This window comes from Delphinus delphis, chromosome 9 (genome assembly GCF_949987515.2).
Source record: "Delphinus delphis chromosome 9, mDelDel1.2, whole genome shotgun sequence".
Lineage (NCBI taxonomy): Eukaryota > Metazoa > Chordata > Mammalia > Artiodactyla > Delphinidae > Delphinus > Delphinus delphis.
This window is the reverse complement of record NC_082691.1, coordinates 4,057,223-4,081,725: the sequence shown is the minus strand read 5'-3', so window position 1 is coordinate 4,081,725 and position 24,503 is coordinate 4,057,223. Positions and strand designations below refer to the sequence as shown.

The 24,503-nt window shown below is 51.2% G+C and overlaps 1 protein-coding gene across 6 annotated transcripts in view; it reads left to right on the top strand.

Moving 5' to 3' along the window:
• The window catches only part of GRB10 (growth factor receptor bound protein 10), a 196,770-nt gene that overhangs the window by 150,761 nt on the left and 21,506 nt on the right, over positions 1–24,503 (top strand). For all 6 annotated transcript variants that reach the window (XM_060020099.1, XM_060020103.1, XM_060020100.1 and 3 more), the window contains 6 exons: positions 1,368–1,524; positions 9,220–9,335; positions 10,307–10,375; positions 11,700–11,837; positions 13,230–13,340; positions 15,075–15,173. In XM_060020099.1, the coding sequence (XP_059876082.1) occupies positions 1,368–1,524; positions 9,220–9,335; positions 10,307–10,375; positions 11,700–11,837; positions 13,230–13,340; positions 15,075–15,173 (690 nt within the window). The remainder of the gene's footprint in view (positions 1–1,367; positions 1,525–9,219; positions 9,336–10,306; positions 10,376–11,699; positions 11,838–13,229; positions 13,341–15,074; positions 15,174–24,503) is intronic.

Genomic DNA, 24,503 nt, shown 5'->3' with positions numbered 1-24,503 from the left:
CCAGCTGACACTCAGGACACAGAGAGCTCCAGCTCCAGACTCGCAAGTGACAGCATGGGTTGCAGGGATCAAGGTTGCTGAGCGATTTGGCAGACAGGCCTGCGTTCAGAGGACACACGTGCTCAGGCCGAGTGTCCTGCCTGTTAGTTCACTGCCATGGGAAAGAATGAGCAGGGGTTTTTCTGGAGTGTTGGTCTGAGCCTTGTGTTGTCGTTGGGTTGTCATCACCTCCGCCTCGGGCGGGGGCACCGGAGTGGGAGTGGGGGGCGATTGCATCAGGCCCGGCCAGGGACCTGATTGGTCTGCCCCTCGTGGCTTGATTCACGAGCTAGAGGACCGAGCCCGAGGCGGCCTCATAGCCGCTTCCCTGCCGCCCAGAGACAGCCTGCCCGCTGGGGCTCCGTCCCCACCATTGGTGCCCGGAGAGGGGTCCCTGCCTGCCAGGGACAGTGGGAGAAGGCCGGGACACACTCCCCTGCAGGGACAGTCTCGATTTAAAATGCCGTCTCGTTCCTCGGACTGCTTTTTCCATGCCGTTGAGGTAAGATTTCTTGAAGCATCTCACGGTTCCCCTAAAGGCGGCACCCCGTCAGCTCTGCAGCTGGCGCAGGGTAGGTTTTTGGTCCTCTGGGTTTCTGCTTGGCCAGCCCCTTGCCTGGGAGCTGTTGGTAGGTCATGGCTTTGAACAACACTGGGAAAACTAAGGTGGCTTGTAATTTTGTAGGGGGTGGGGCCAGAGGGTTTTGTGACTGCTCTTACTATGCCCATCATTTTAGTATTTTCAATTTCAGCATATTCACATTACTTCTTCTCATCTTCTCCCTACACCTCAATGAGCACGAGGTGAGTGGCAGTGACAGGAGGAGGCACTGGGTGCTGTCTGCTGCACTGAGGACCCTAGAAACGGAGAACAGCTGGAGTCGCGGAAAGTTAGGATTTCTGCGGGCCTTCTGTTGCTTTGTTTGTTCTCACAATTGGTTCAAGTGTAAAATGTCCAGTTCCAAGACCGCCAGCAGTATTTTAAAGGAATTCTGTTGCTTCCCAAGACAGGTGGTAGAGAAGTAGCTCACACACTCTGGTTTGGCCATGTGTCCCCGAGGTGTCTTGGGTGTTGTAAGAGCCTGTGTTGTGATCCCACGGTGCCCTGCGCATCCACGGGTGGGGGGGGGGGGTGGCGGAGAAGGGAAGGGGAGTGTCGATGGGCGTGGCCTGCAGACCCGCAGCCTCTGGTCACCTGCCGCCTGGAAGAACAATTATACATGTGTTGGAGCGCTGCTGTCTACACATTTCCTGTTTATTTTGTTTCAGTGTTTATTTCTGAAAACCCAAGGTTGTTCATCTGTAAGTGTCACCGCCTTGTGTTGCAGGATGTTAAAGTCTTTAGCGAAGACGGGACGAGCAAAGTGGTGGAGATACTGGCGGACACGACAGCCAGGGACCTGTGCCAGTTGCTGGTTTACAGAAGTCACTGTGTGGACGACAACAGCTGGACGCTGGTGGAGCACCACCCGCACCTGGGATTAGGTAGGGAGCAGCTCCGGGTGGGGGGGAGCAGCTCCGGGTAGGGGGGGAGCAGCTCCCGGGGGGGGAGCAGCTCCAGGTGGGGGGGAGCAGCTCCAGGTGGGGGGGAGCAGTGGGGTGCTCGGTGGGCCTTCAGGTGAAGACCTCTGCCGCCAGATGCCAGACTGTCACTGCAGTGTCCCCTGCCAGCCAGCGTAGCAGGCGGTCTGTGTGTCGTCCTCCATGCTCCTGCCTCTTTTTCCTAAAATCTCACCTTCCTCCCTCCCAGGCCTCTCTCCCCTGGTGCTTTCAGAATCTCGCTCTTGCACAGTTTGAAGCAGTAACTCCCAAGAGCTCAGCCACAGGAGGAGGGAAGGGTCCCTGTGACTTGTCCGCAGGAGTCGCTGTGAGGGGCTCAGGGGCTCGCTGCACACCTGTGGTCTGGGTGTGCAGCCGGAGGCGCCCTGGGGAGATTCTGGCATCACTGCAGAGAGCAGCTCTCTACCTGACGGGGTCGGGGAGCCATGGTGACAGCCTGTAGGAGGGCACGGGGAGGCCCCCGGGAGTCGAGGGTTGCCATAAAGCAATGTCACCTAAGCTTGAGTCTCACACAGTGTCTCTGAATGATTCGAGAGAGCAAGAGATTATTTTTAAATAGGTGCTATTTACAGAACTCATTGAGGTCTTTGATTGGTTGGTTTGTTTGGTTTAGGCGGCTTATTTTCAGGTAAAGAAGCTTTTCAGACTTCCGTTGAAATTCTTTTTGGATAACGTACGGTGCTTCCAAATCATAGGCACATATTTAAAACTAGAATTTTTTCTTAATCAACAGCTCTATTTTCTTCTGTGTCTCGAAGGAGAGAAAAACTACACCGCTTGCAAACTTCTTCCCATAGTTTAACATTTTTCTCTTGACCTTTAAGAATGACAAAGAAATTGAAATTAAGCCTCTAGGTCTGGAATATTCTTTCACTAAATGGCATTTGGGCAACTCATATCGTACAGTCTAAGGTTACATGACACGAGGTACATTTGAGTTGGCGTTGCTGGAAGTCACGTGTTCTGGCTCCCCTGTGCCATCAGACAGTGTGCGTTGTAAAGTGAACGCTAAGAACTCCACCTTGTTTCTTTCCCGTCACTACGGATCTGCAGTGCACTTGTGTGTCATCAGATGCTTTGTCCTTCGTCCCCAGCAGCCTTCTCCTGACAGGTACATTCAGTGGTGCCACAGCACAGCGACCGGCTGGCAAGCTCCAGTTTGGGACATCCATAAATGGTCCCGAGTGGTCTGATAGGGTCACCAAAAGCATCTGTTGACACACAAGTAATTTGGAAACTAAACAGTAGTCGGAACCCTGCAGTTTTTATGGACACACGTGCACACACATGTATATACAGATACATATACACATGCATGCATACACGTGTATCTATACCCATATACATGCATTCACACACACATAGAGAATTACAGTAAGTCCCCTACATACAGACCTTCAAGTTGCGAACTTTCAAAGATGCAAATGTGCATTCCATCAACATCAGGCGTGAGTGAAGTTGCAGCTTGCCCTCCTTCTCCGACTGCTGTCGATCCTTCAGCTCTACCATCTCCCACCTCCTCTCCCTCCTCCAGTCAGTAACTCTTCTTCCTGTTCACTCGATGCCAGCCCCTGTGTGCCAGCCGTTGTACTGTACCACTGTACTTTTCAAGGGACTGTGCTATAAGATTAAAAATGTTTTCTTTATTTTTTGTGTTTGTTTGTTTTTATGTATTATTTGTGTGAAAAGTATTGTAAACCTATCACAGTACAGTACTATACAGCCGACTCTGTTAGTTGGGTACCTAGGCTAATTTTTTGGACTTACGAACAGACTGGACTTACGAATGCACTCTCGGAACGGAACTCATTCGTATGTAGGGGACTTACTGTAATTTTAAAAATGCATCTGCATAGTTGGAGCCAAATATAAGTAACGAATATTGTTGAAAGACCATTCAAAAGTCTGACTGTGCTTTTAATTTGAAAAGAACTATGAAAAAACTTCTGTAGACATTATAATACGTGAATATCACTGTCCACACCTAGAGAACATAACGGAATGGATGCAGATACACAGAACATTGTCCCATAGGGACTGCTTGAGAAATTCTGATTCCACTGTTATGTGGTAGCACTTGATTTCTGCAGCATCGTATAGTAGACGATAAACTTGGAAAATGATCAATCAGTTGAAAATTTATTCTGAGGGAGTAAAATACGAAATGCACATGCACACACCACTCTCAGGGATGTGATGTCCATACGTTTTATTCTGTATTCTTTCTCTTATTCACAGATGGATTGACATACTCCCCTTTAGGGGACAATAGTTTATTATAAAACCAAGTAAAAAGGGAAGAAAAGAAAAAAAGGAGAGGGGCAAGTAAAATGATGAAACAAATAAAAAAGAACATGTGGATCAAATTTTAGATCCTGGTTGACAAAAAGAAATCAGTGAGCTGACCTTCAGATGCACGAAGCCCCCTTAGAGGAGTCTTCCTCCCCTTCTCCCACGAGCTCCTTTCTCAGGAGCAGCGAGGGGACGCATTGTCCTGATGCCTGGGTTCTGCAGGTGTTAGTTCCACCAAGTCAGTCATGCCCTCCTGCAAGGGCAGGGCCCAGGGAAACCTCCCACTCTCCACACAGAGCTTATTGCATCCCCGGCCCTGTGTCTTCCCTGCCTGTTCTTGTTTGTGATCCAAGCCTATGATTTAATATTGGTTTTGATCCGTTAAGTTGTTATTTAGGTGAAAATCCTCTTCCTTCCATTATCTGCCAGCATGTAATGGTCAGATGCCCAGTGGTGGGAAGAGGAAGGTCCAGTTCCCTGTTTGATGCCTCCCGTGGGGCAGGGCTGCGGGAGGGCCTTTCACGGCTCCCTGTGGTGTTTCAGCATAAACCCCCTTGGGTGGGGTGTGCAGCGTTCTCTGTGATTGACAGCGTCCTGGGCGTGTTCCTGGGTCCCCTGGCACACGAGTCCGCCGCCCCCATTCTCAGGGCAGAGCCACCAGCCCTGCCTCCCCAGTCACTGATTGTCCCTTTAGAAGGTCACTTTCTCATGGGGTGTACGTCGGGGATGCTCCTGGGACCTGCACATACACGAGGCTGGCGGCTCAGGCCGAAGGGAGATGATGCTTGCAGATCCCTAAGGCCGGTGGTTCCACCAGTCCCCAGTAATGGAGGGGTGAGCAGCCCACTCTTACAGCACTGAGTTGATGTATAGCCTTAGAAATTGAGGATTTCCAAGCACAATTACGATGCCGATCTTTGCAGCTAGATATCATATCCTTAACAGTATTCAACCTTTTCGCGCTCAGAAACGAGCGATGATTTAGGAGACATGGGGCAGTTTCCAGGATGGCCATTCGAGACGGCTTCCTTTCCACTAGCAGGAGACCACGTGCGTGTGTGAGGTCCGCAGCCCCCGAGGGTATCCGCGGGGCCAGAGCATCAGGCTCACGGAGGGGCAGGAACCGCGGCAGCTGCTGGCGCGGGCAGCATCTCTTGCTGGAAGGACCCTCTCTGCCATCTCTCTGAACTGGGCTTGTTGCCAGAGCCAGGTCCAAGGGCCCTTCCTGGTCCCCAGTGTGGGCTCCTGCACCACTTGCTGGTTTGAAGAGTTGGGGCAGAGCCCTGAGTGCATAGTGGTCTTAGGTGACCGTGTCCTGTGTTTCCTGATTTCCCGGGAACTCATACCTTTCCTGATCTCTCCAACCATTACTGGCCCCAAAAGTCCAGCCTGGATGGGATGTTTCGGCTCCAGTATTTTGGGTAGAGCTCAGACGTGGAACCACTGTCCCCAGCCAGTGCCACCGGACAGCCCCCGAGTCCAGCCAGCAGGGGCTGGGATGGGGCCGTTGCCCTCCTGTCTGCAGGTGAGCAGCCAGGCTCACTTCAGCCAGGACACCTTAATAGGTAGAGGGCATAGGGATGTTACACAGCCAGCCTGCAGCTGTATCAAGTACACAAACTGTATTTTAAAGGAATCTCGAAAAACAGGAACTTTGGCATGAAAAATAGCATCTTGGTGCCCCCCGTGAACTTGAAGATGGGCCCACCTGTAAGCTCCATCCCCCTGGGAGTGCAGCGGCTCCCACAGGCGGGCCCTGAGTGACCACGGGCGTCAGAGTGGGTCAGCGGGAGAGGCTGGGACTTAATTTTAAGCCTGGGGCACCGTCACCGAGGAGGGTCACAGCCGGGTCCTGTGCACCTCAAGGATTTGGGGGGTTCTGTTGTCGTGTGAATCAGGACGAAACACCTCAGGAAGAAGCAGGAACCCTTCCTCGGGCTGTTCGCTGCTCTGGGTTTGTTCCTGGTCAGATGAGAAGGGCGTGACGGCCGCCCTGTGGCGTGACCGGTGCCTCCAGATGCTGACATCTGCACAGACCGGCCGGGGAGGAGCGGCCGCCTTGCCTTCAGCCTTGGGGCTCAGAGCGGCCTCTGCAGGCTGATCCTTTTCTATCTCTGTCTCTGTGTCTGTTACCTCTGAAAGGCACCAAATGACACCCTTTCCCCACTAAAATACACACCTAGCGGGGAGGCTGCTTACGGGGCAGATCCAGACGTCAGGATGTTTGCTGTGGGCGTGTTCTGCTGCACACAGCTCCGCACAGCCCGGGAAGCCCGGGGCAGCTGTTCAGCGCTCCCGTCTCTGTGACGTGGGCTGCGCCGGGCGGTGAGGGGTTTCAGGGGGCAGTGAGGTGGGATGCTGACGCCTCCCAGTGCCCTCGGCTGGGTGCTGGGTCTGCCAGCCCCACCTCACCCCTCGGGACCGCCCAGGTTTCTGCCGAGGACTCTTGTGTCTGCTGCACGGCCCCAGAAGTAAGATACGCTGCTTTTCTTAGTTGACGTGCAGTTGATGTACAGTGTTGTGTTCATTTCTGCTGTACAGCAGAGCGACTCAGTTATCCACGTATATACATCATTTTTTATATTCTTTTCCATTATGGTTTATCACGGGATGTTGAGTATAGTTCCCTGTGCTCTACAGTAGGACCTTGTTGCTCATCCATCCTGTATATGCTAGTTTGCATCTACTGACCCCAAACTCCCGATCCTTCCCTCTCTCTCCCCCACTCCCCCTTCGGCACCACAAGTCTGATCTCTGTGAGTCTGTTTCTGTTTCATAGGTAGGTTCATCTGTGCCATACCTTAGATTCCACACATAAGCGATATCATATGGTATTTCACTCAGTATGATAATCTCTGGTTGCATCCATGTTCATTATTTTATCCTTTTTATGGGTGAGTAATATTCCGTTGTATGCGTATCTGTGTACCACGTCTTCTTTATCCGTTCCTCTGCTGATGGACATTTCGGTTGCTTCCCTGTCTTGGCTGTTGTGAATAGTGCTGCTGTGAACATAGGGGTGCATGTATCTTTTTGAATTAAGAGTTTTGTACAGGTATATGCCCAGGAGTCGGATGGCCATCATTGAGAAGTCTACAAAATATGCTTTTTTTTTTTGAGTTGTCTGAGTTTTAAATGTCTTTCATGTAGAGGATGGTGGCGGCATAGATGCTGGCCTTAGTTCCGGAAATCAGAAAACTACAGATACCCTTTGAGGGACGTCTTCCTCTTCCATTTGTACAAAAAGTCCTTTTGGATGAAAAGTCACATGGCAGTTTTACTTAAGGCCATTGTGATCATATGACATCTGTAGCTGGTGATGTGAGCGTTTAATACTATTGCCTGAGGTCATCTGAAAATATGTGTCTTTAGAATCAGAGAGAAAATCAGACCTGGACAAAAAGAGCTTTGAACTGAGGTTGTCCCAGTGGCCTTTCAAAAGCTGTGAGCACAGGTCCTGGGCCTTCAGTGGGAGGCCAGGCCGACAGCTCTGGCATCTCTGAGGAGCTCAGTCCTGGTCCCACCACTGGCCGCAGAGGGTGCAGCGGCCTTGGTTTCCACCTGTAGGTCTCCCAGGCCTCGTGGGGTCAGCGGAGTGGCCTGGGGCAGAGAAGCACCTCCTGTCGGGACTGCTGACAGTCTATTCACGCTGCCGTATGCGGCTGTACCAGGGTAGCTAGGCCTGGGAAGAGAGGATCCTGCCTGGGTTGCAGCATCCTGGGGCCCTATCGAGCCAGTGGCTCCCGCTGGGAGGGCCCTGGGCCCCTGAAACTCGACATCTGCCTTGTCCTCCCTTAGGTCCACCCCGCTCTTTTCTTTCTCCTTATTTTACCTGGTAAAAAATTTTAATTCTATAAACCAGCCATCAGCAGGTTATTGGGTCATAGTTGTTTTTTTCCCCATAACCACAGAAATGTTTTCTCTGAACAAAAATCTCAAGGAAAGTCATGGGTTTGTCTTAAATGAATGACATTGTGCTAACCCCTATCTTGGCAGCAGACATAGCTGTTGTAACCGTGCTCAGGCTGCCCCTGGTTCTTCCCCTCTGTCCTGGGGGCGTCCTCAGGCAGGGTGTGCGGTTCCTGAATCGCTTGCCAGTGCCCGCCTCATCCGGGGACCAGTGGGCCTGTCTGTGGCTCACTGGTGGTGCCAGGTCTGGCCCTTCCTGAGGTGCCTGAGCTTTCTGTTCATCGTGGGGAGGAACTTCAGGCTTCAACTATGTCTCTACCGAGGACAGCCCGTCCTCGTGTGCCCTGTGTGCCCGCGGGGCCCGGCTCAGACCCCTGGCCTGGTGACTGTCCTTCGTGGACAGGAGTTCTCCCACGTTCGCAGCTGGCTTTGACTCAGGAACGCTTTCACCCTGCACCTCGTCCTTCCTGGGGATTCCGCGCTGGCTGTGTGCAAGGAGGCGGGAGCTGGGAAGGGCCGATGGAGCGTTCGTGTCAGTTTCGTGGCATCTCCTGCTCCGCCGTTTGGGCCTCAGTTCACACGTCGAAACCGCCCTGGGCTCGTTTGCTCCTGTCGTGTATCCCGTTATTGAACGTGGTTGGTTCCCTGCCGCCCGGTCAGCAGGCTGTGCAGGGACACGTGAGGGCGTCAGGCCACGTGCCTCTCATGTTCCACGTGGAGCCAGAGTGTCGGACTGTGAGGGAAACGCCACCCCAGGTGATGCCGCTGCTGAGTCAGGCACCGAAGCGTGTGTCCGTGCACGCTCCCCCGAGTGCTGTGCCACGTGTGTGTCCTTCCCAGCGGCACAGTCCCGCCGTGAGAACAGCTCCGGGGTGTGCGTGATTAGCGTGGGCTCCAGCGGACAGCCGGGCGTGGGGACGGGCTGCCTGCTGGTAGCCCACTCCCTCCCGTGTTACGCCCTAACACCCTCCTAGGCAGCTGAGTTTCACGAAATCAAAGCCGTCCTGCTTCTGCCCCCCACCTCTACCCACCCGCCTGTGCGTCCTCCTTGCTCAGAGCCTTCCCACTGTCCTGTGTCTTGGGACATTTTCCCAGTCATTAGAGTCCCTGTTCTTTCCAAGAGTTGACATTTCTTAATTTAAAGGCAGAATCACCTGCGCAGAGTCTTTTTTTGATGCCAAATTGAGAAGAAGTATATGAAAGTTAAGACTGACCTGAGTTCCTCATACTCTGTGTCCTAAGACCTCCTATGCATTTGAGATAACACATTAGAGGTTTCGGTTTACTTTTGGTTCTTGACCTCGTCTTTGCTGACGAAGTTTGAAGAGGAACAGAAAAGTCAAGCAGATTTTGTAATTGGTTGTGAGGCTGCCTTGAAGGTTCTGCCTGTTTATCTCACACAGTACTTTTCCTCTGCAGAAAGGTGCTTGGAAGACCATGAGCTGGTGGCCCAGGTAGAGAGCACCATGGCAAGTGAAAGTCAATTTTTATTCAGGAAGAATTATGCAAAATACGAGTTTTTCAAAAATCCCACGGTGAGTCTTTTCTCTTTGAGTCTGGGGTTTGGCACTCTTGAAATCTTGCAGTTTATACTTGAGTTTCGTAGTAGCAGGTCACAAAATAACAGATGTAACGGGTGGCAGTTGGGTTTGAGAATCTGAGTGGCTAGTTAACTAAGCAATCCTGGCTTGAAACTCTCTCTCTGATGCTTAACTAAGTGCCTCTGTTCTGGCCGGAGCTAACCATCACCTTCTCCCAATAGCTGGAGTGGGAGAGGGGCTTAGTCTCTAGGAGTAACTTAGTCAAATACTCAGCAAAATAAAAACTCATTATTCTCTGCAAATAGCAAGTATTACTTCGGGATTATTGGGGGAAGAATCAGTAGAGAAATCAAAATCCAGGTGGGTTGAGCTACTCTCCTTGATTTTTCTTTTCTTTTCTGCTTTTTGCGGGGTGGGGCCCTTGCCTTGTGGGATATCAGGATGGAGCTCGTACCTGCCGTGGTGTGAGCGCCAGTCCTAATTCTGAGTTACAGCAGCAGCAACTGGGGGGGGGGGGGTCCCAGCATCAACTTCTGGTTCTGATAGTTTAGCTGCTTTTTCATTGAAAGGAAGAAATTTGGTAGCTACTTTTGGGCGATGCACCAGAAAAGGCCTCTTCACATCTCTGTGCGCATCTCCTAGTTTCAGGGGTTCTTTATCTCATGCCACGCATCTGTGTCCCTGAGTTAGGACACGCGGCAGCCCTCTGCCTTGGTGCAGTGCCAGACGTGGATCATAGTGGGCATCACAGACACTCCAAACTTGGTGCAGCGTTGAAGGGAAAATGCAGCCCGTTGAAGTCAGTGTTTCCATTGTGTGATAAAGGAACAGAAAGTACTGTCATTTTAAATACAAATTGTACATAATTTTACCTGGAGGAAAGTTTTCGGTACTGGCATACCTGTAAGTATGCTTTTCCCCACTCTTAAGCTAACCTCTGACATCTTTGTTTTTCCATGGCCTAGAATTTCTTCCCAGAACAGATGGTTGCCTGGTGCCAGCAGTCAAACGGCAGTCAGACCCAGCTTCTGCAGGTACTGGGCAAGAAGAGGCTTCTGCTGGAGTCTCTGCGTAGAAGCTCTCAGGCTGTCCTGGGGGCCTGGTAGGAGCCTGGAGCGGTTGCGTTGTTACTCATGTACGAGCCTTGGCCCCTCGTGGAATTTAGAGTCACCAGAAATGAGTGTTTCCCTGGGAAAGCTGCATGTAGCCAGGCTCCTTCAAAGCAAAACAAGCGCTTAGAAACAGGATACACTGACCTAGAGGCCATCGGGTGCCTCTCCACGCTTACTGCTGCCTCATGCTGTCCCGGGAAGTCAGGATATTCCTCTGCACCCCTAAAGACGTGTCTCTTAACGGCACGTTAAGTAGTAAGGGAATAAACCATTCCCTAAGGCAGCCAGCACTCTCCAGGTGGCACTGAATGTAAGAGAAAGTACTCGAATGTAGTTGCTGCAGAAGTCTGCCCTGAGCCCTCCTTTTCCTGCTGTGTTTCTGCCTCTGGAAGCTGAAAGCCGCTGTGCTGTGTCCTGGGCCCTCCACGCAGGGCATCTGCCTGCCCTGGGTGAGAGTTGTCATACTAAGTTATCGTGGCCCGTGCACAAGGAGGGTAAAGTGGTTTCCTGCTTTTTAGTTGCCTGATCCGAGACGGCTTGATGCTTGGTGAACGTGCACGGTGATGTCTTGAGGTGCCGGAAGCACTGCCCGGGGGCACCGGGACCTGCCCAGTTGGCCCATACCATCTGCAGGAGGAGCTGTGTCCCTCTCAGTCAGTGTAGGGGACCCACGAGGGTCACCCCAGATCTGGTTCCTCACCTACCTTCCCTAAAGAAAGAGGTGTGGCTGGTGGGAGGACTTAGCGGGGGAGCAGGCCGTCGCCAGGGTGTTCGTTCCAGGAGCTGGACAGACACTGGACACACAGCTTTCGCTGGAGGGCACGCGGTCAAAGTGACGGCCGGATGCTTGCTCCCAGCCCACCTGCTCGTAATCGGTGCTCCTGGCACTGCTGTTGCCCCAGCTCTGAGGACCAGACTGGGATTTTTATGGGAAACCAGAATAAAAGGCAGGATGCTTAAACACACTGTCCATTAGGAGATTTATGACTTTGTGTTTTCTGTCAGAGTTAGAGAAGTCCATTTGCTTGTGTATGTTTAAACACTTAATTATGTTTTAGAACCCCAATTTAGATGGGAATTTTAAGACTTTTGAAAGGAAAAATATCACTTGAAAACACTCAGTTTAACCCCAAAACAGTATTTTACTAATTCGTAAAATGTTCCAGTGTCGGCGATGCTGATAATATGTCTGCTTCCATATTTTCATGTCAGCATTATCTAACTTTTAAAATTTGCTCTTCAACAGAATTTTTTAAACTCCAGTAGTTGTCCTGAGATTCAAGGCTTTTTGCACGTGAAGGAGCTGGGAAGGAAGTCGTGGAAGAAGCTGTACGTGTGTTTGCGGCGATCCGGCCTCTATTGCTCCACAAAGGGAGCTTCAAAGGTGAGTCTTAAAGCCGTGACCGCCGGTCGCACCAGGCTGGGAGGGTTCCGAGTAAGCGTGGGCTTCATTTTAAATTGCACCCTGGGCTCCGCCCAGCTCGTGACTTATTAAGCTGATTGTGTAGCAGCTAAACTCAGATTTCCTGATGCACAGCCCCACCTGGGAAACCAGGTGATGACACAGACCTAGGGATCCCGGGGCTGTGTCACTGCCCCACCCCCAAGCTGGCCAGCCCGGGCACCTTCTGTGGGCTGGGAGCGGAGCCTCCTGCCTGCCTGAGTCCCTTGAAAGATGCTAACTTAGTTTCTATAATTCGGAAGTTGGCATCCAAGCTAGCCGCAGGATATACGATTGATTATTGCCACCCTGATGGCAATCTAATACATGTTATTGTAGGTATTGCGTGGAATAAATTGCGGTTTTGTGCTCATCCCCAGTGGGAAGAGGAGGCGAGGGGCGGAAGACGGCTGTCCGCCTCCGAGGACAGTTGGGGTGTTGTGGGCTGGCCTTGCCAGGGTCTCCTTTGGTGTCTTTGCACCTCTGACCTACTCTTTCCTGTAACGTCTGAGGACGCCTGCCGTGGGAACGTACCCAGCTGACCTTGGCCTTGCTTTTACACCCGAGAGCTGCGGTCTCTTCTGTTCTCGAAAGAAAGAGGGGGGAGGAGCTGGGGACCCCAGGGGAAAGTGCTGACCCAGCATAAGGCCACAGCCCTGCTGCTCTGGGAGGTCAGGAGAGCAGCGGGCAGCCTTCGGAGAGGGGGCGTGGCCTCTGGGAGAAGGGGCGTGGTCACCAGGGAGGGGCGTGGCCGCAGGAGAGAAGGGGCGTGGCCGGCCGCCCTTCCTTCTGCAGATGGGGTCTTCATCAGATGCAGTGGGGAGGGTAACTTCCTGACTTCCCAGCTCTGATGTGTGGCTTATGCATCATCGTCATCGGTGCTGAGCCCAGGGATGCCTGTAGCCTAGAGCAGGCAACAGATGCGGGATGGGGAGTTCAGGAGGAGGTGGGACGGTTGCGGACGCAGCTGGACTCTGACCACGCAGCATAGCAAAGGTGCTGTGGGTCCTGCATTTGAGTGTGTGCTCCGAACCTTGACCTTAGCTTCCAGATCTTCTGGTTTTCACTTTATGGGGCTTTGATTTGGCAGTGTCAAATAACATTGTAACCGTTTTCTGTCTGGGAACTGGGAGGGTGGGTGTTTTTGGGCGGGGGCTGCGGGATGTGGTTTTAATTTAGCACTTATTCTACACGATGGGTATAATCTGTAGACTGTCAGAGGGGAGAGGTGTTGAGAGCACGCACAGACTGCCCTCTGTTGACGGAGGCGTGAAACACTGGCTCTTGGCTGTGCTGAGAAGTTCTCCCCCGTTAAGTCTGACCACCTTCCTGCAGGAGCCCAGACACTTGCAGCTGCTGGCCGACCTGGAGGACAGCCGCATCTTCTCCCTGATGGCTGGCAGGAAGCAGTACGGTGCCCCCACGGACTATGGCTTCTGCATAAAGGTACCCCATCCGCAGCCCTTCCGAGATGCCCAGACAGCATCCCACTAGGCACTTTGGAATTAAACCAGGGACCTCCTTTCTTGGGTGCTGCTTTTCTTTGTTTGTTTGTTTTTAACAGAAACGTAGTTTCACGCTAGATTTATTCATTCATATAAAAATATTTCTTGTGTGCTTATGACGTGTCCGTCCTTGAGTAGCTCAGATGCTCAGAGAGAAGCAGAGTCCGTGATGGACAATGCCCGTCGACGGGCCCAGTGGCTTAGGGACCGCCAGCCTGTCACTGGGTGGCCTCCAGCGTACTGAGTGAGCTGACACCTTCTGTGTGGGCTTGTTGTCCCCAGGACATTAGACTAGGGGTGACCACAGCTCTGCCCTCTCTCTGTGCACATGCGTGAGGACACAAACTCACACATACGCTCCCATGTGCACTCGTGCATGTGCATGTACACACCTGCACACACCTATGTGAACGAACACATGCACACATGTAGACATACGTGTGCATGCCTGTGTGTGCGTGCACGGGCACACACAGGGGGCTTCTCTCCACACTTTGGGGGGGCCCGCTCCTCCCCCCTCGGCGAAGCTGTGGTGATGCTGGTCATCGCACTAGTAGATATTTACTGAATACCCACTGTGCACGAGACCCTCTACTGAGGCTTCTACCTCCGTCGTCTTCCTGGGTCTTCGCAGGTGCTCACAGGGTGGGAACTGACCCGGCCCCATTGCCCACATCGGGTAGCCAGTGAGGGAGCCCGAGTCCCCCAGCCAGGCTGCCTCCTGAGCCTGCGGAGGAGACAGGGCACAAGGAGCCCGTCCCATCCGAAAATGCCGTCTTCTGCTTCACTTGGTGAAGCTTCTTTGGTTACAAGTAATACGAACTGACTTCAAACCAGCTAAAGGCGCAGGTGCACGGGAGGCTGGTGGGAAGTGGCCTCGGGAGGGGCTGGAGCCGTCGGGGCCCAGGCGGCCGGTGCTTCCTTCCCCCGGCCCACGTGCTGGGTGTCGCGGCCTCTGCTTCGCCCGCAGCGTCAGCGGACTCGGGCTGTCGTTCCGGCCCTGCTCCCCCTCCAGATTCCCGAGGTGGAGAGCTGGGCCGGTGTCCCCCCCAGCACTGACCCTCGGGCCTGCGGTCAGAGGGTTCCTGTGGACACCCGCCAAGCTTATGCCTGCAGGCTTTCCTCCGTCGCAGCCTGGCCCTGCTTCTGGGTGGGACCACCTGCCTCCGCTGCTTGCCCTGCTCCGGTTCCCTGCTCTGGGGTGACATTGGTCTCACCCCCTGGGCCTTTCCACAGGTCTGTCCTTGGGGCCACTCAGATGCCCCAGAAGCCCTGAGCCCCGGGGGCTTCTCCCCACGGCGGCTCACCCAGCAGGCCCTCCCCATGGCTGTGTCCTCGGTCTTCCTGAGAAGCAAGTGAAGACGCCTCCTTCTGAGACCCCAGAGCAGGTCCCCAACCCAGGAATCGGCATTCTCTGCAGGGAGCTAGATGCCCCGTCAGCCGCCCCCACCTTGTGGTTTCTTTCCTGTTTGTCTCCCCCAGGACCTCCCGTGGGAGGACGGCTGACCACTCAGCTAAGTACTAAGTGGCCGCAGCCGCCCGGGGCCGGTCCGTGCCCGGCAGAGCATGAGTGATGCTCGGCACGTCCTGCCGTGTGTGGGCTCAGCCCTGCCTGACGGAAGGTGTGTGTCCGATTCCCTGTGATGCTCACGGGGTCTTCCTTTATCTCCTTTAGCCAAACAGAGTCAGGAACGAGGCCAAGGAGCTGCGGTTGCTGTGTGCCGAGGACGAGCAGAGCCGGACGTGCTGGATGACGGCCTTCAGGCTCCTCAAGGTGGGTCCCCTGCGGTCACCGCCTGCATCAGCGCACCCCCTCCATGGACAGTGCCTGTCACTCTTCCACGTTCCGTCACCAGCTCCAGGAATCAAGGGTCCTCACACATTTTTCCAGAGTCTCAGAAGCTCCCCACAGAGCCTTAACGTTAGAGGAACCAGAGCCAGTCCCCAGCCTCGGCACTGTTGGCATTTGGGGCCAGGCAATGGGCCGTCCTGTGCTTTGCAGGACATTTAGCAACCCCCTGGTCTCTCCCCGAGATGCCAGTAGCACCCCAAGCAGCTGAGACAACCCCAAATGTCTCCAGATGTTACCAAGTGTACCCTGGGTGTGGGGCGGGGGTTGAGAACCAATAGGAAGAAAAAGGTCGAGACCGGGGAGTCGGGTCAGGGAGGGTGCACGTAGGTCATCAGGAGGTTAATGGTTTTCCTGACGGAGCGTCAGACTCCCGAATTCTCAGAAAGCCAAGGCCATGAGGGAAACATAACGAATCAAGTGGCTCACCGTAGAGTCTCAAGGGAAATGGTGTCTCCTGACAATAATTCTAAAAGAAATGTCTTGCACGGACCCTCACGTGGGATCGCACCCGACAGTGATTTCACAGAAATTGCCAAGATGACTTCACACGCCCTTTAGTACAAGCTCAGTGCACAGCAGGCGCAGCTCACTTGGATGTCCCACAAAATGTTCCTTTGCACGTACACACATCATGTGTCTGGAATTCCTTAGGTACATAAAGTCCTCGTGGGTTACAGGTTAGTTGACAAGAAGAACTTGGCCAAAGTCAAGGGGCCTGTGGGGGAAGTGTGTTTGCTCAGCTGTGGCCACCACATGCAGTGGTCTGGGTGTCTCTTTACAAAAGTCCCCAACCCTCACCGAGGGTCCAGCTGGTCCAGGATTCTCGGCAGAGTCACTTAGATCAAGAGACAGTGGGAGGCTGAGCTCGGAAAACTCCTTGGAGATGCCACGGGCTCCCTGGAGAGGCAACCCGTGTTCCTCTCTCCCAGAATCTTCCTTTGTTTTTTTTGTCTTGTCACTGGTAAAACAAAAGAAGGTGTACACGGGACTTTCCTGGTGGTGCAGTGGTTAAGAATCCGCCTGCCCATGCAGGGGACATGGGTTCGAGCCCTGGTCCCGGAAGATCCCACATGCCGTGGAGCAACTAAGCCCGTGCGCCACAACTACTGAGCCTGTGCTCTAGAGCCCGTGAGCCACAACTGCTGAGCCCACAAGCCACAACTACGGAAGCCCGCGTGCCTAGAGCCTGTGCTCCGCAACAAGAGAAGCCACCCCAGTGAGAAGCACACGCACCGCAACGACACTCGCCGCAACTAGAGAAAAGCCCACGCGAATCAACGAAGACCCAACACAGCCTAATTAATTAATTAAAAATGGTGTACATTTAAATGTTACTGCTCTGTAATAGAAGAAGAAATGCCCTGTTGCTTTAAGATACCGTATGTCGTCGGCTGCGCCCTGACAAGCTGGTGTTAAATCCAAGTGCCCCTCAACAGGGGGCTGGTTCCCTGGCTTATGGGACGTGCACACAGAGGAGCCCCCTGCGGCTGGAAAGGAACAGCTCCTCTCTGGGTCTCGTTGTGGGAAATTTTCCAGGATGTATTATTAACAATTCACAAGCAAAGTGCAGATTGTTGTGTAAAGAGGTCACTGCATTGGTGGGGCGAGAATGGAAATGCGTGTTTAGCTTCGCTGGCACGTATGCAAACACGATACTGCAGGGGAACACAGAGGCCGCTCACGGGAGCCTGGAGGCTGCGGTGTAGATGGGGCAGACGTGGAGGGAGACCTTCAAGGTTTTGTATATTTGAGTGCTTTCTTTTCGTTTTTTCTGTTGCTCTGCAAAAATATTATCTGTTTTGGAAAAAACAAAAAGGAGATGAAAAAGGAACTGGTACTAATGCGTCGTGTTCCGTGGGTGACACGAGGCGATGTGGCAGCACCTCTGATGCCGGCTCACAAGGGCAGAGGGCGGGGGCCTCTTTGGCGCCATCGTGAGGTGACGCTCACAGTGGCAGCGCCGCCTGGCTGTTGTTAGTGCTAACGGTGCGAGCCCCGTATCTGTTGACACGATGTGATGGCCGTTTTGGAGCATCCGCTGTGGACCAGGCAGCGCCTCCCATCTCTGACCTCATTTGCTACTCACGGCAGCTCTGTACATACACGTACGACCGGTACAGGTGACAGTCCTGCAGCCCATGGCGCTGTGCTCCACGTGGCCACTGGCGTGTGGCAGAGTCAGCCCTAGGACCCCGATGTTTTGGCCCCAGAACTCCATCGCTCACCAGCACGCTTGCTGCCCCCGCGAGAGCCTCCAGGAAAGCTGAAGATCCGTCCAGTTCCAGCCATGGCCCCGTTGTCCCTGAGCGAGCAGCTGACTGCACATCCCACAGCGCCATCCTGTGTGAGGGCGGGGCCTGGCTGGCCACGCCCTGGGGCTTCCTGCCTCTACCAAGGGGCCAGCACCAGCATCTGAAATGAGGAACCCTTACAAACATCTAGGCCTCCTCCCTCCCTGCCCCCGCAGCCGCCCCTGGCTCCAGTCACCTTGCTCTGGGGGGAAGCGTAGTTAGAAGACCAGCTTCTGTGTGATGGCCCCTGCCCTGCACCCACACGTTGCCTCCAGAACGGCGTGTGCTTTGCTCCGGGGACTTAACGCCCTTTGAAGCGGTGGGGAACCTTCTCAAAAGCCGCCTGTTTCCCTGGCTCTGCTGCGTCGCGAGCTTCTTGGATTGTGAGCGCTGGCTCAGTCCGCAGCCTGTCTCTTCTCCTCCACGGAGAGACCGGTCTGCAGGCTGCAGGGACCTGGCGGCCTCTCCGCACCTCCCAGTTCTTGCCCTCTACGTGTTCTCGTGCCTGGGCGTCAACCTCAGATCCCCAGAGCTGGGACGGCCTAGCGCTCGGAACAGAAGAGACGCTCAGAAAAGTTGAGTTGAATGAAAGTGGCAACCGACCCAAACTCCCGTATCTGCGTTGGCCTCCCCACTCTTTTTTTTTGGCGGTACGCGGACCTCTCACTGTTGTGGCCTCTCCCGTTGCGGAGCACAGGCTCCGGACGCGCAGGCTCAGTGGCCATGGCTCACGGGCCCAGCCGCTCTGCGGCATGTGGGATCTTCCCGGACCGGGGCACGAACCCGCGTCCCCTGCATCGGCAGGCGGACTCTCAACCACTGCGCCACCAGGGAAGCCCCTCCCCCCTCTTTTGAAACCGTTTCTCCCCCTTGCCTGCCGGATGTCATGGGCAGCGCCGGAGTCAGCCCGAGACGGCGCAGAGGGGGGCTTTGGACTAGGGACCTGCACCATCTCCAGAGGCCGGTTCTTCGGCCTCCGAGGGGGGTCTTGCTGCCGCAGACCAAGGAAACGTTGGTTGCCTCTTTCTGTGGTCTGTAGTGAGTGCTGAGAGGTCCCTCCCCAAGCTTTAACCCTCCAACACCCTTGCCCCCTAATAGTGGGTCGGATGTGCCATGTCCCTGTGTGGAGGACGCACGTCGGAGACCTCGGGCCTGAAGCTGATGTGTAAAGCTCTGCCCTCCCAGTGTCTCCAACTCTGACCAGGAAGCAGGTCTGTGGTGGCTGATATTGGGCAATTTGGACGGTATTGAAATCCCAGGGCTTTTTTGAGAGGAAGGCCTGCTTTTGAATTAACCTAGACCTTCCTGTGCCTTGAAGTACCAACACTGGTATACTTTCTTTAAAAAAAAATGATAGCTCGAGCCTCCAGAGGAGAAAACTGGCTAACACCCGCTTTTGTTCCTCTGCCTGCTATTCCATTGTTTCCTAAATGATTTCGTAAAGACTACAGGGACAGCACAAGGAGTACGAAGACGGTGTTAGTTACCTACCGGCTCCTTCCCACCCCCTCCACCTTCTAGATGATTCTTAAGCTGCCCTAGAGATTCTTCCCCAAGAGCGAGGTCTTGCTTCATCAATACAGGTTTCTGTAGGGAACTCCCTGGTGGTCCAGTGGTTAGAACTCAGCGCTGTCACTGCCGGGGCCCTGGTTCAATTCCTGGTTGAGGAACTAAGATCCTGCAAGCCGCCCAAGCGCAGCCCAAAAAAATAAATAAAATTTTTTTAAAAAGTCTAAACCTCTTAAAGAGGCTAAAAAAAAAAAGCACACAGGATTCTGAACTGAATTACTTGACATGGAGAAGACAGTTACAGTGGATGTTGGGCATGACAGCAGCCAGGGAGCCTCAGCCCTGGCACACAGGCGTTGTGGAGTCTGGGGCCAAGAGGAGGCGTCCAGCGCCCAGAAGCAGCGCAAACACGGAACGGTTCGCCGGGGAGCGCAGGGGCGTGCTGACCAGCTGTTCAGAGCAGAGGCAAAGCATCCGGGCTCTGGTGATAACACCGTGATGTTTGCTGCCTGCTCGCGCCTGCCGGAGGGAGCTTCACGTCACCCTGTTTAATCATCATGAGAACCTAGGGGAAGGGGGGGGCCCTCGCAGTACAGGTGAGGAGAGAGCGCCTGGAGATGGGCCAGCTGAGACTCCATGCCCCTCCCTGGGGGGCTTCTTAGGAAGCCCAGGTAGAGCTTGGGAAATGGCTCAGGTGTGTTCCGCCCTCCTGTCTGACGGTGCCACCTGCCTTCACGCTCACAGCCAAACTCATGGCCTCTCTGGATCCCAGAGTCCAGACCCGTGGTCCCTAAAAGCCAGTCCTCTGACTACTGAGAAGTTGGGGAGACATCTTCTCTAGTGCCTAGCAAAATGAAACAATCTGAAAGAATGAAAGGCCCTGATATAGCTCTTCTCTCTCATCCTCTTCCCTGCAAGGTGATCTCTCAAGTCTAGTGGTTCCCAGATTTTATTTTTATGTAGCAAAACCCTTTCCCCCTTCAGGCAAAATTTTGGATAATTCCTCAATATGTGAAATAGACAAAAAGACTGAATTACATGGCATCTCAGGTTATTGGTAAATGGCAAAAAAAAAATCCAATCTCAGCAGTTCTAACAGCAAAGACGAATCCAGCTCAGACATGGCAGGTGGCGTGGCCCCGTCATGACCTCAGCCGGGGAAGGGAAGGCAGAGCCAGGGGGTCTCCCATCCACAGAAGTGACACATGTCACTCCCACTCACAGGCTCAGGTCCAGACTGCTCGCCTGGTCTGCCCCAGCCGCAGGGCCCAGGGAGAGTAAGCCCACCGTTTGACTCAAAAGCAGAGTCAGAAACTCCTGGCAGGCAGGCCAGTTACTAGCACACGGTGCAGTTTCGATGTTTGTTCAGAAACAGCGGCCGCTCTCAGCATCCCCGAAGTGCATCTCACCCTGAAGCCCTTTGGAGACCCGCCTGCCCCATCCCTTTCTGTCTCCCACCCACACGCTGTGCCGCGTGGTGTGTGAGCAACCCCCGGCCACCCTGTCTGAACTGCAAGCACAGACACCTGTCTTTTCTACACAGACAGACAGAAACAAGGGGGAATCGAAGTACGTGGGGAGTAGAAATGAAGGAAGGCACGTAAAACCCAGTCATTTTTAAAATGGGAAAACTGAAGACATGCTATGCATATCCACCTACTATTGTATTTTAAATCAAGATGAAATGGACATTCTTTGCAAAAACAGAAAAACCTTGAAATTGACTGAAAAACGCAGAAGGAGAAATTGAGCTACATTTTTTTAAAAAATGAGTTTCTCTAAGCTTTGAGGAATATTCAAGCTCAGTGCTGTGTAAACTGTCACAGAACCAGGACTTACACCGTATGCTGAGGTTTTGGTCACCTTCACACTTCAGGGCTGTGCTGTCCTTTGAAATCCTGATCGGACGTGGCATCTTAAGTAGACACTGCAATTTGTTCTTTTTTTTTTAACATCTTTATTGGAGTATAATTGCTTTACAATGGTGTGTTAGTTTCTGCTGTATAACAAAGTGAATCAGCTATACATATTCATATGTTCCCATATCCCCTCCCTCTTGCGTCTCCCTCTTGCGTCTCCCTCCTACCCTCCCTATCCCACCCCTCTAGGTGGTCACAAAGCACCGAGCTGATGTCCCTGTGCTATGCAGCTGCTTCCCACTAGCTATCTATTTTACGTTTGGTAGTGTATATATGTCCATGCCACTCTCTCGCTTCGTCCCAGCTTTCACTTGCCCCTCCCCACGTCCTCAAGTCCATTCTCTATGTCTGCGTCTTTATTCCATCCTGCCCCTAGGTTCTTCATAACCTTTTTTTTTTTTTTTTAGATTCCATATGTATGTGTTAGCATATGGTATTTGTTTTTCCTCTTTCTGACTTACTTCACTCTGTATGAGAGACTGTAGGTCCATCCACCTCACTAAAAACAACTCAATTTTTTTTCTTTTTATGGCTGAGTAATATTCTACTGTATATATGTGCCACATCTTTTTTATCCATTCATCTGTCGATGGACATTTACGTTGCTACCATGTCCTGGCTACTGTCAGTAGAGCTGCAGTGAACATTGTGGTACATGACTCTTTTTGAATTATGGTATCCTCAGGGTATATGCCCAGTAGTGAGATTGCTGGGTCGTATGGTAGTTCTATTTTTAGCTTTTTAAGGAACCTCCATACTGTTCTCCATAGTGGCTGTATCAATTTACATTCCCACCAACAGTGCAAGAGGGTTCCCTTTTCTGCACACCCTCTCCAGCCTTTATTGTTTGTACACTTTTTGATGGCCATTCTGACTGGTGTGAGGTGATACCTCATTGTAGTTTTGATTTGCATTTCTCTAATGATTAGTGATGTTGAGCATCCTTTCATGTGTTTGTTGGCAGTCTGTATATCTTCTTTGGAGAAATGTCTGTTTAGGTCTTCTGCCCATTTTTGGGTTGGGTTGTTTGTTTTTTTTGATATTGAGCTGCATGAGCTGCTTGTAAATTTTGGAGATTAATCCTTTGTCAGTTGCTTCATTTGCAAATACTTCCTCCCATTCAGGTGATTGTCTTTTCATCTTGTTTATGGTTTCCTTTGCTGTGCAAAAGCTTTTAAGTTTCATTAGGTCCCATTTGTTTATTTTTGCTTTTATTTCCATTTCTCTAGGAGGTGGGTCAAAAAGGATCTTGCTGTGATTTATGTCATAGACTGTTCTGCCTATGTTTTCCTCTAAGAGTTTTCTAGTTTCTGGCCTTACATTTAGGTCTTTAATACATTTTGAGTTTATTTTTGTGTATCGTGTTAGGGAGTGTTCTAATTTCATTCTTTAACATGTAGCTGTCCATTTTCCCAACACCACTTATTGAAGAGGCTGTCTTTTCTCCATTGTATATTCTTGCCTCCTTCATCAAAAATAAGGTAACCATATGTGCGTGGGTTTATCTCTGGGCTTTCTATCCTGTTCCATTGATCTGTATTTCTGTTTTTGTGCCAGTACCATACTGTCTTGATTACTGTAGCTTTGTAGTATAGTCTGAATTCAGGGAGCCTGGTTCCTCCAGCTCCTTTTTTCTTTCTCAAGATTGCTTTGGCTCCTCAGAGTCTTTTGTGTTTCCATGCAAATTGTGAAATTTTTTGTTCTAGTTCTATGAAAAATGCCATTGGTAGTTTGATAGGGATTGCATTGAATCTGTAGATTGCTTTGGGTAGTATAGTCATTTTCACAATGTTGATTCTTCCAATCCAAGAACATGGTATACCTCTCCATCTGTTTGTATCATCTTTAATTTCTTTCATCAGTGTCTTACAGTTTTCTGCATACAGGTCTTTTGTCTCCTTAGGTAGGTTTATTCCTAGGTATTTTATTCTTTTTGTTGCAGTGGTAAATGGGAGTGTTTCCTTAATTTCTCTTTCAGATTTTTCATCATTAGTGTATAGGAATGCAAAAGATTTCTGTGCATTAATTTTGTATCCTGCTACTTTACCAAATTCATTGATTAGCTCTAATAGTTTTCTGGTAGCATCTTTAGGATTCTCTATGTATAGTATCATGTCATCTACAAACAGTGACAGCTTTACTTCTTCTTTTCCGATTTGGATTCCTTTTATTTCTTTTTCTTCTCTGATGGCTGTGGCTGAAACTTCCAAAACTATGTTGAATAATAGTGGTGAGAGTGGGCAACCTTGTCTTGTTCCTGATCTTAGTGGAAATGTTTTCAGTTTTTCACCATTGAGAACAATGTTGGCTGTGGGTTTGTCATATATCGCCTTTATCATGTTGAGGTAAGTTCCCTCTGTGCCTACTTTCCGGAGGGTTATTATCATAAATGGGTGTTGAATTTTGTCGAAAGCTTTTTCTGCACCTATTGAGATGATCATATGGTTTTTGCTCTTCAGTTTGTTAAAATGGTGTATCACATTGATTGATTTGCATATTTTGTAGAATCCTTGCGTTCCTGGGATAAACCTCACTTGATCATGGTGTATGATCCTTTTAATGTGCTGTTGGATTCTGTTTGCTAGTATTTTGTAGAGGATTTTTACAACTATGTTCATCAGTGATACTGGCTTGTAGATTTCTTTCTTTGTGACATCCTTGTCTGGTTTTGGTGTCAGGGTGATGGTGGCCTCGTAGAATGAGCTTGGGAGTGTTTCTCCCTCTGCTATATTTTGGAAGAGTTTGCGAAGGGTAGGTGTTAGCTCTTCTCTAAATGTTTGATAGAATTCGCCTGTGAAGCCATCTGGTCCTGGGCTTTTGTTTGTTGGAAGATTTTTAATCACAGTCTCAATTACAGTGCTTATGATTGGTCTGTTTATATTTTCTATTTCTTCCTGGTTCAGTCTCGGAAGGTTGTGCATTTCTAAGAATTTGTCCATTTCTTCCAGGTTGTCCATTTTATTGACATATAGTTGCTTGTAGTAGTCTCTCATGATCCTTTGTATTTCTGAAGAGTCAGTTATTACTTCTTCTTTTTCATTTATAATTCTATTGATTTGAGTCTTCTCCCTTTTTTACTTGATGAGTCTGGCTAGTGGTTTATCAATTTTGTTTATCTTCTGAAAGAACCAGCTTTTAGCTTTATTGATCTTTGCTATTGTTTCCTTCATTTCTTTTTCATTTATTTCTAATCTGATTTTTATTATTTCTTTCCTTCTGCTAAGTTTGGGGTTTTGGGTTCTTCTTTCTCTAATTGCTTTAGGTGTAAGGTTAGGTTGTTTATTTGAGATTTTTCTTGTTTCTTGAGGTAGGATTGTATTGCTATAAACTTCCCTCTTAGAACTGCCTTTGCTGCATGCCATAGGTTTTGGGTCATCATGTTTTCCTTGTCATGTGTTTCTATGTATTTTTTTATTTCCTCTTTGATTTCTTCAGTGATCTCTTTGTTATTAAGTAGTGTATTGTGTAGCCTCCATGTATTTGTATTTTTTACAGATTTTTTCCCTGTAATTGATATCTAGTGTCACAATGTT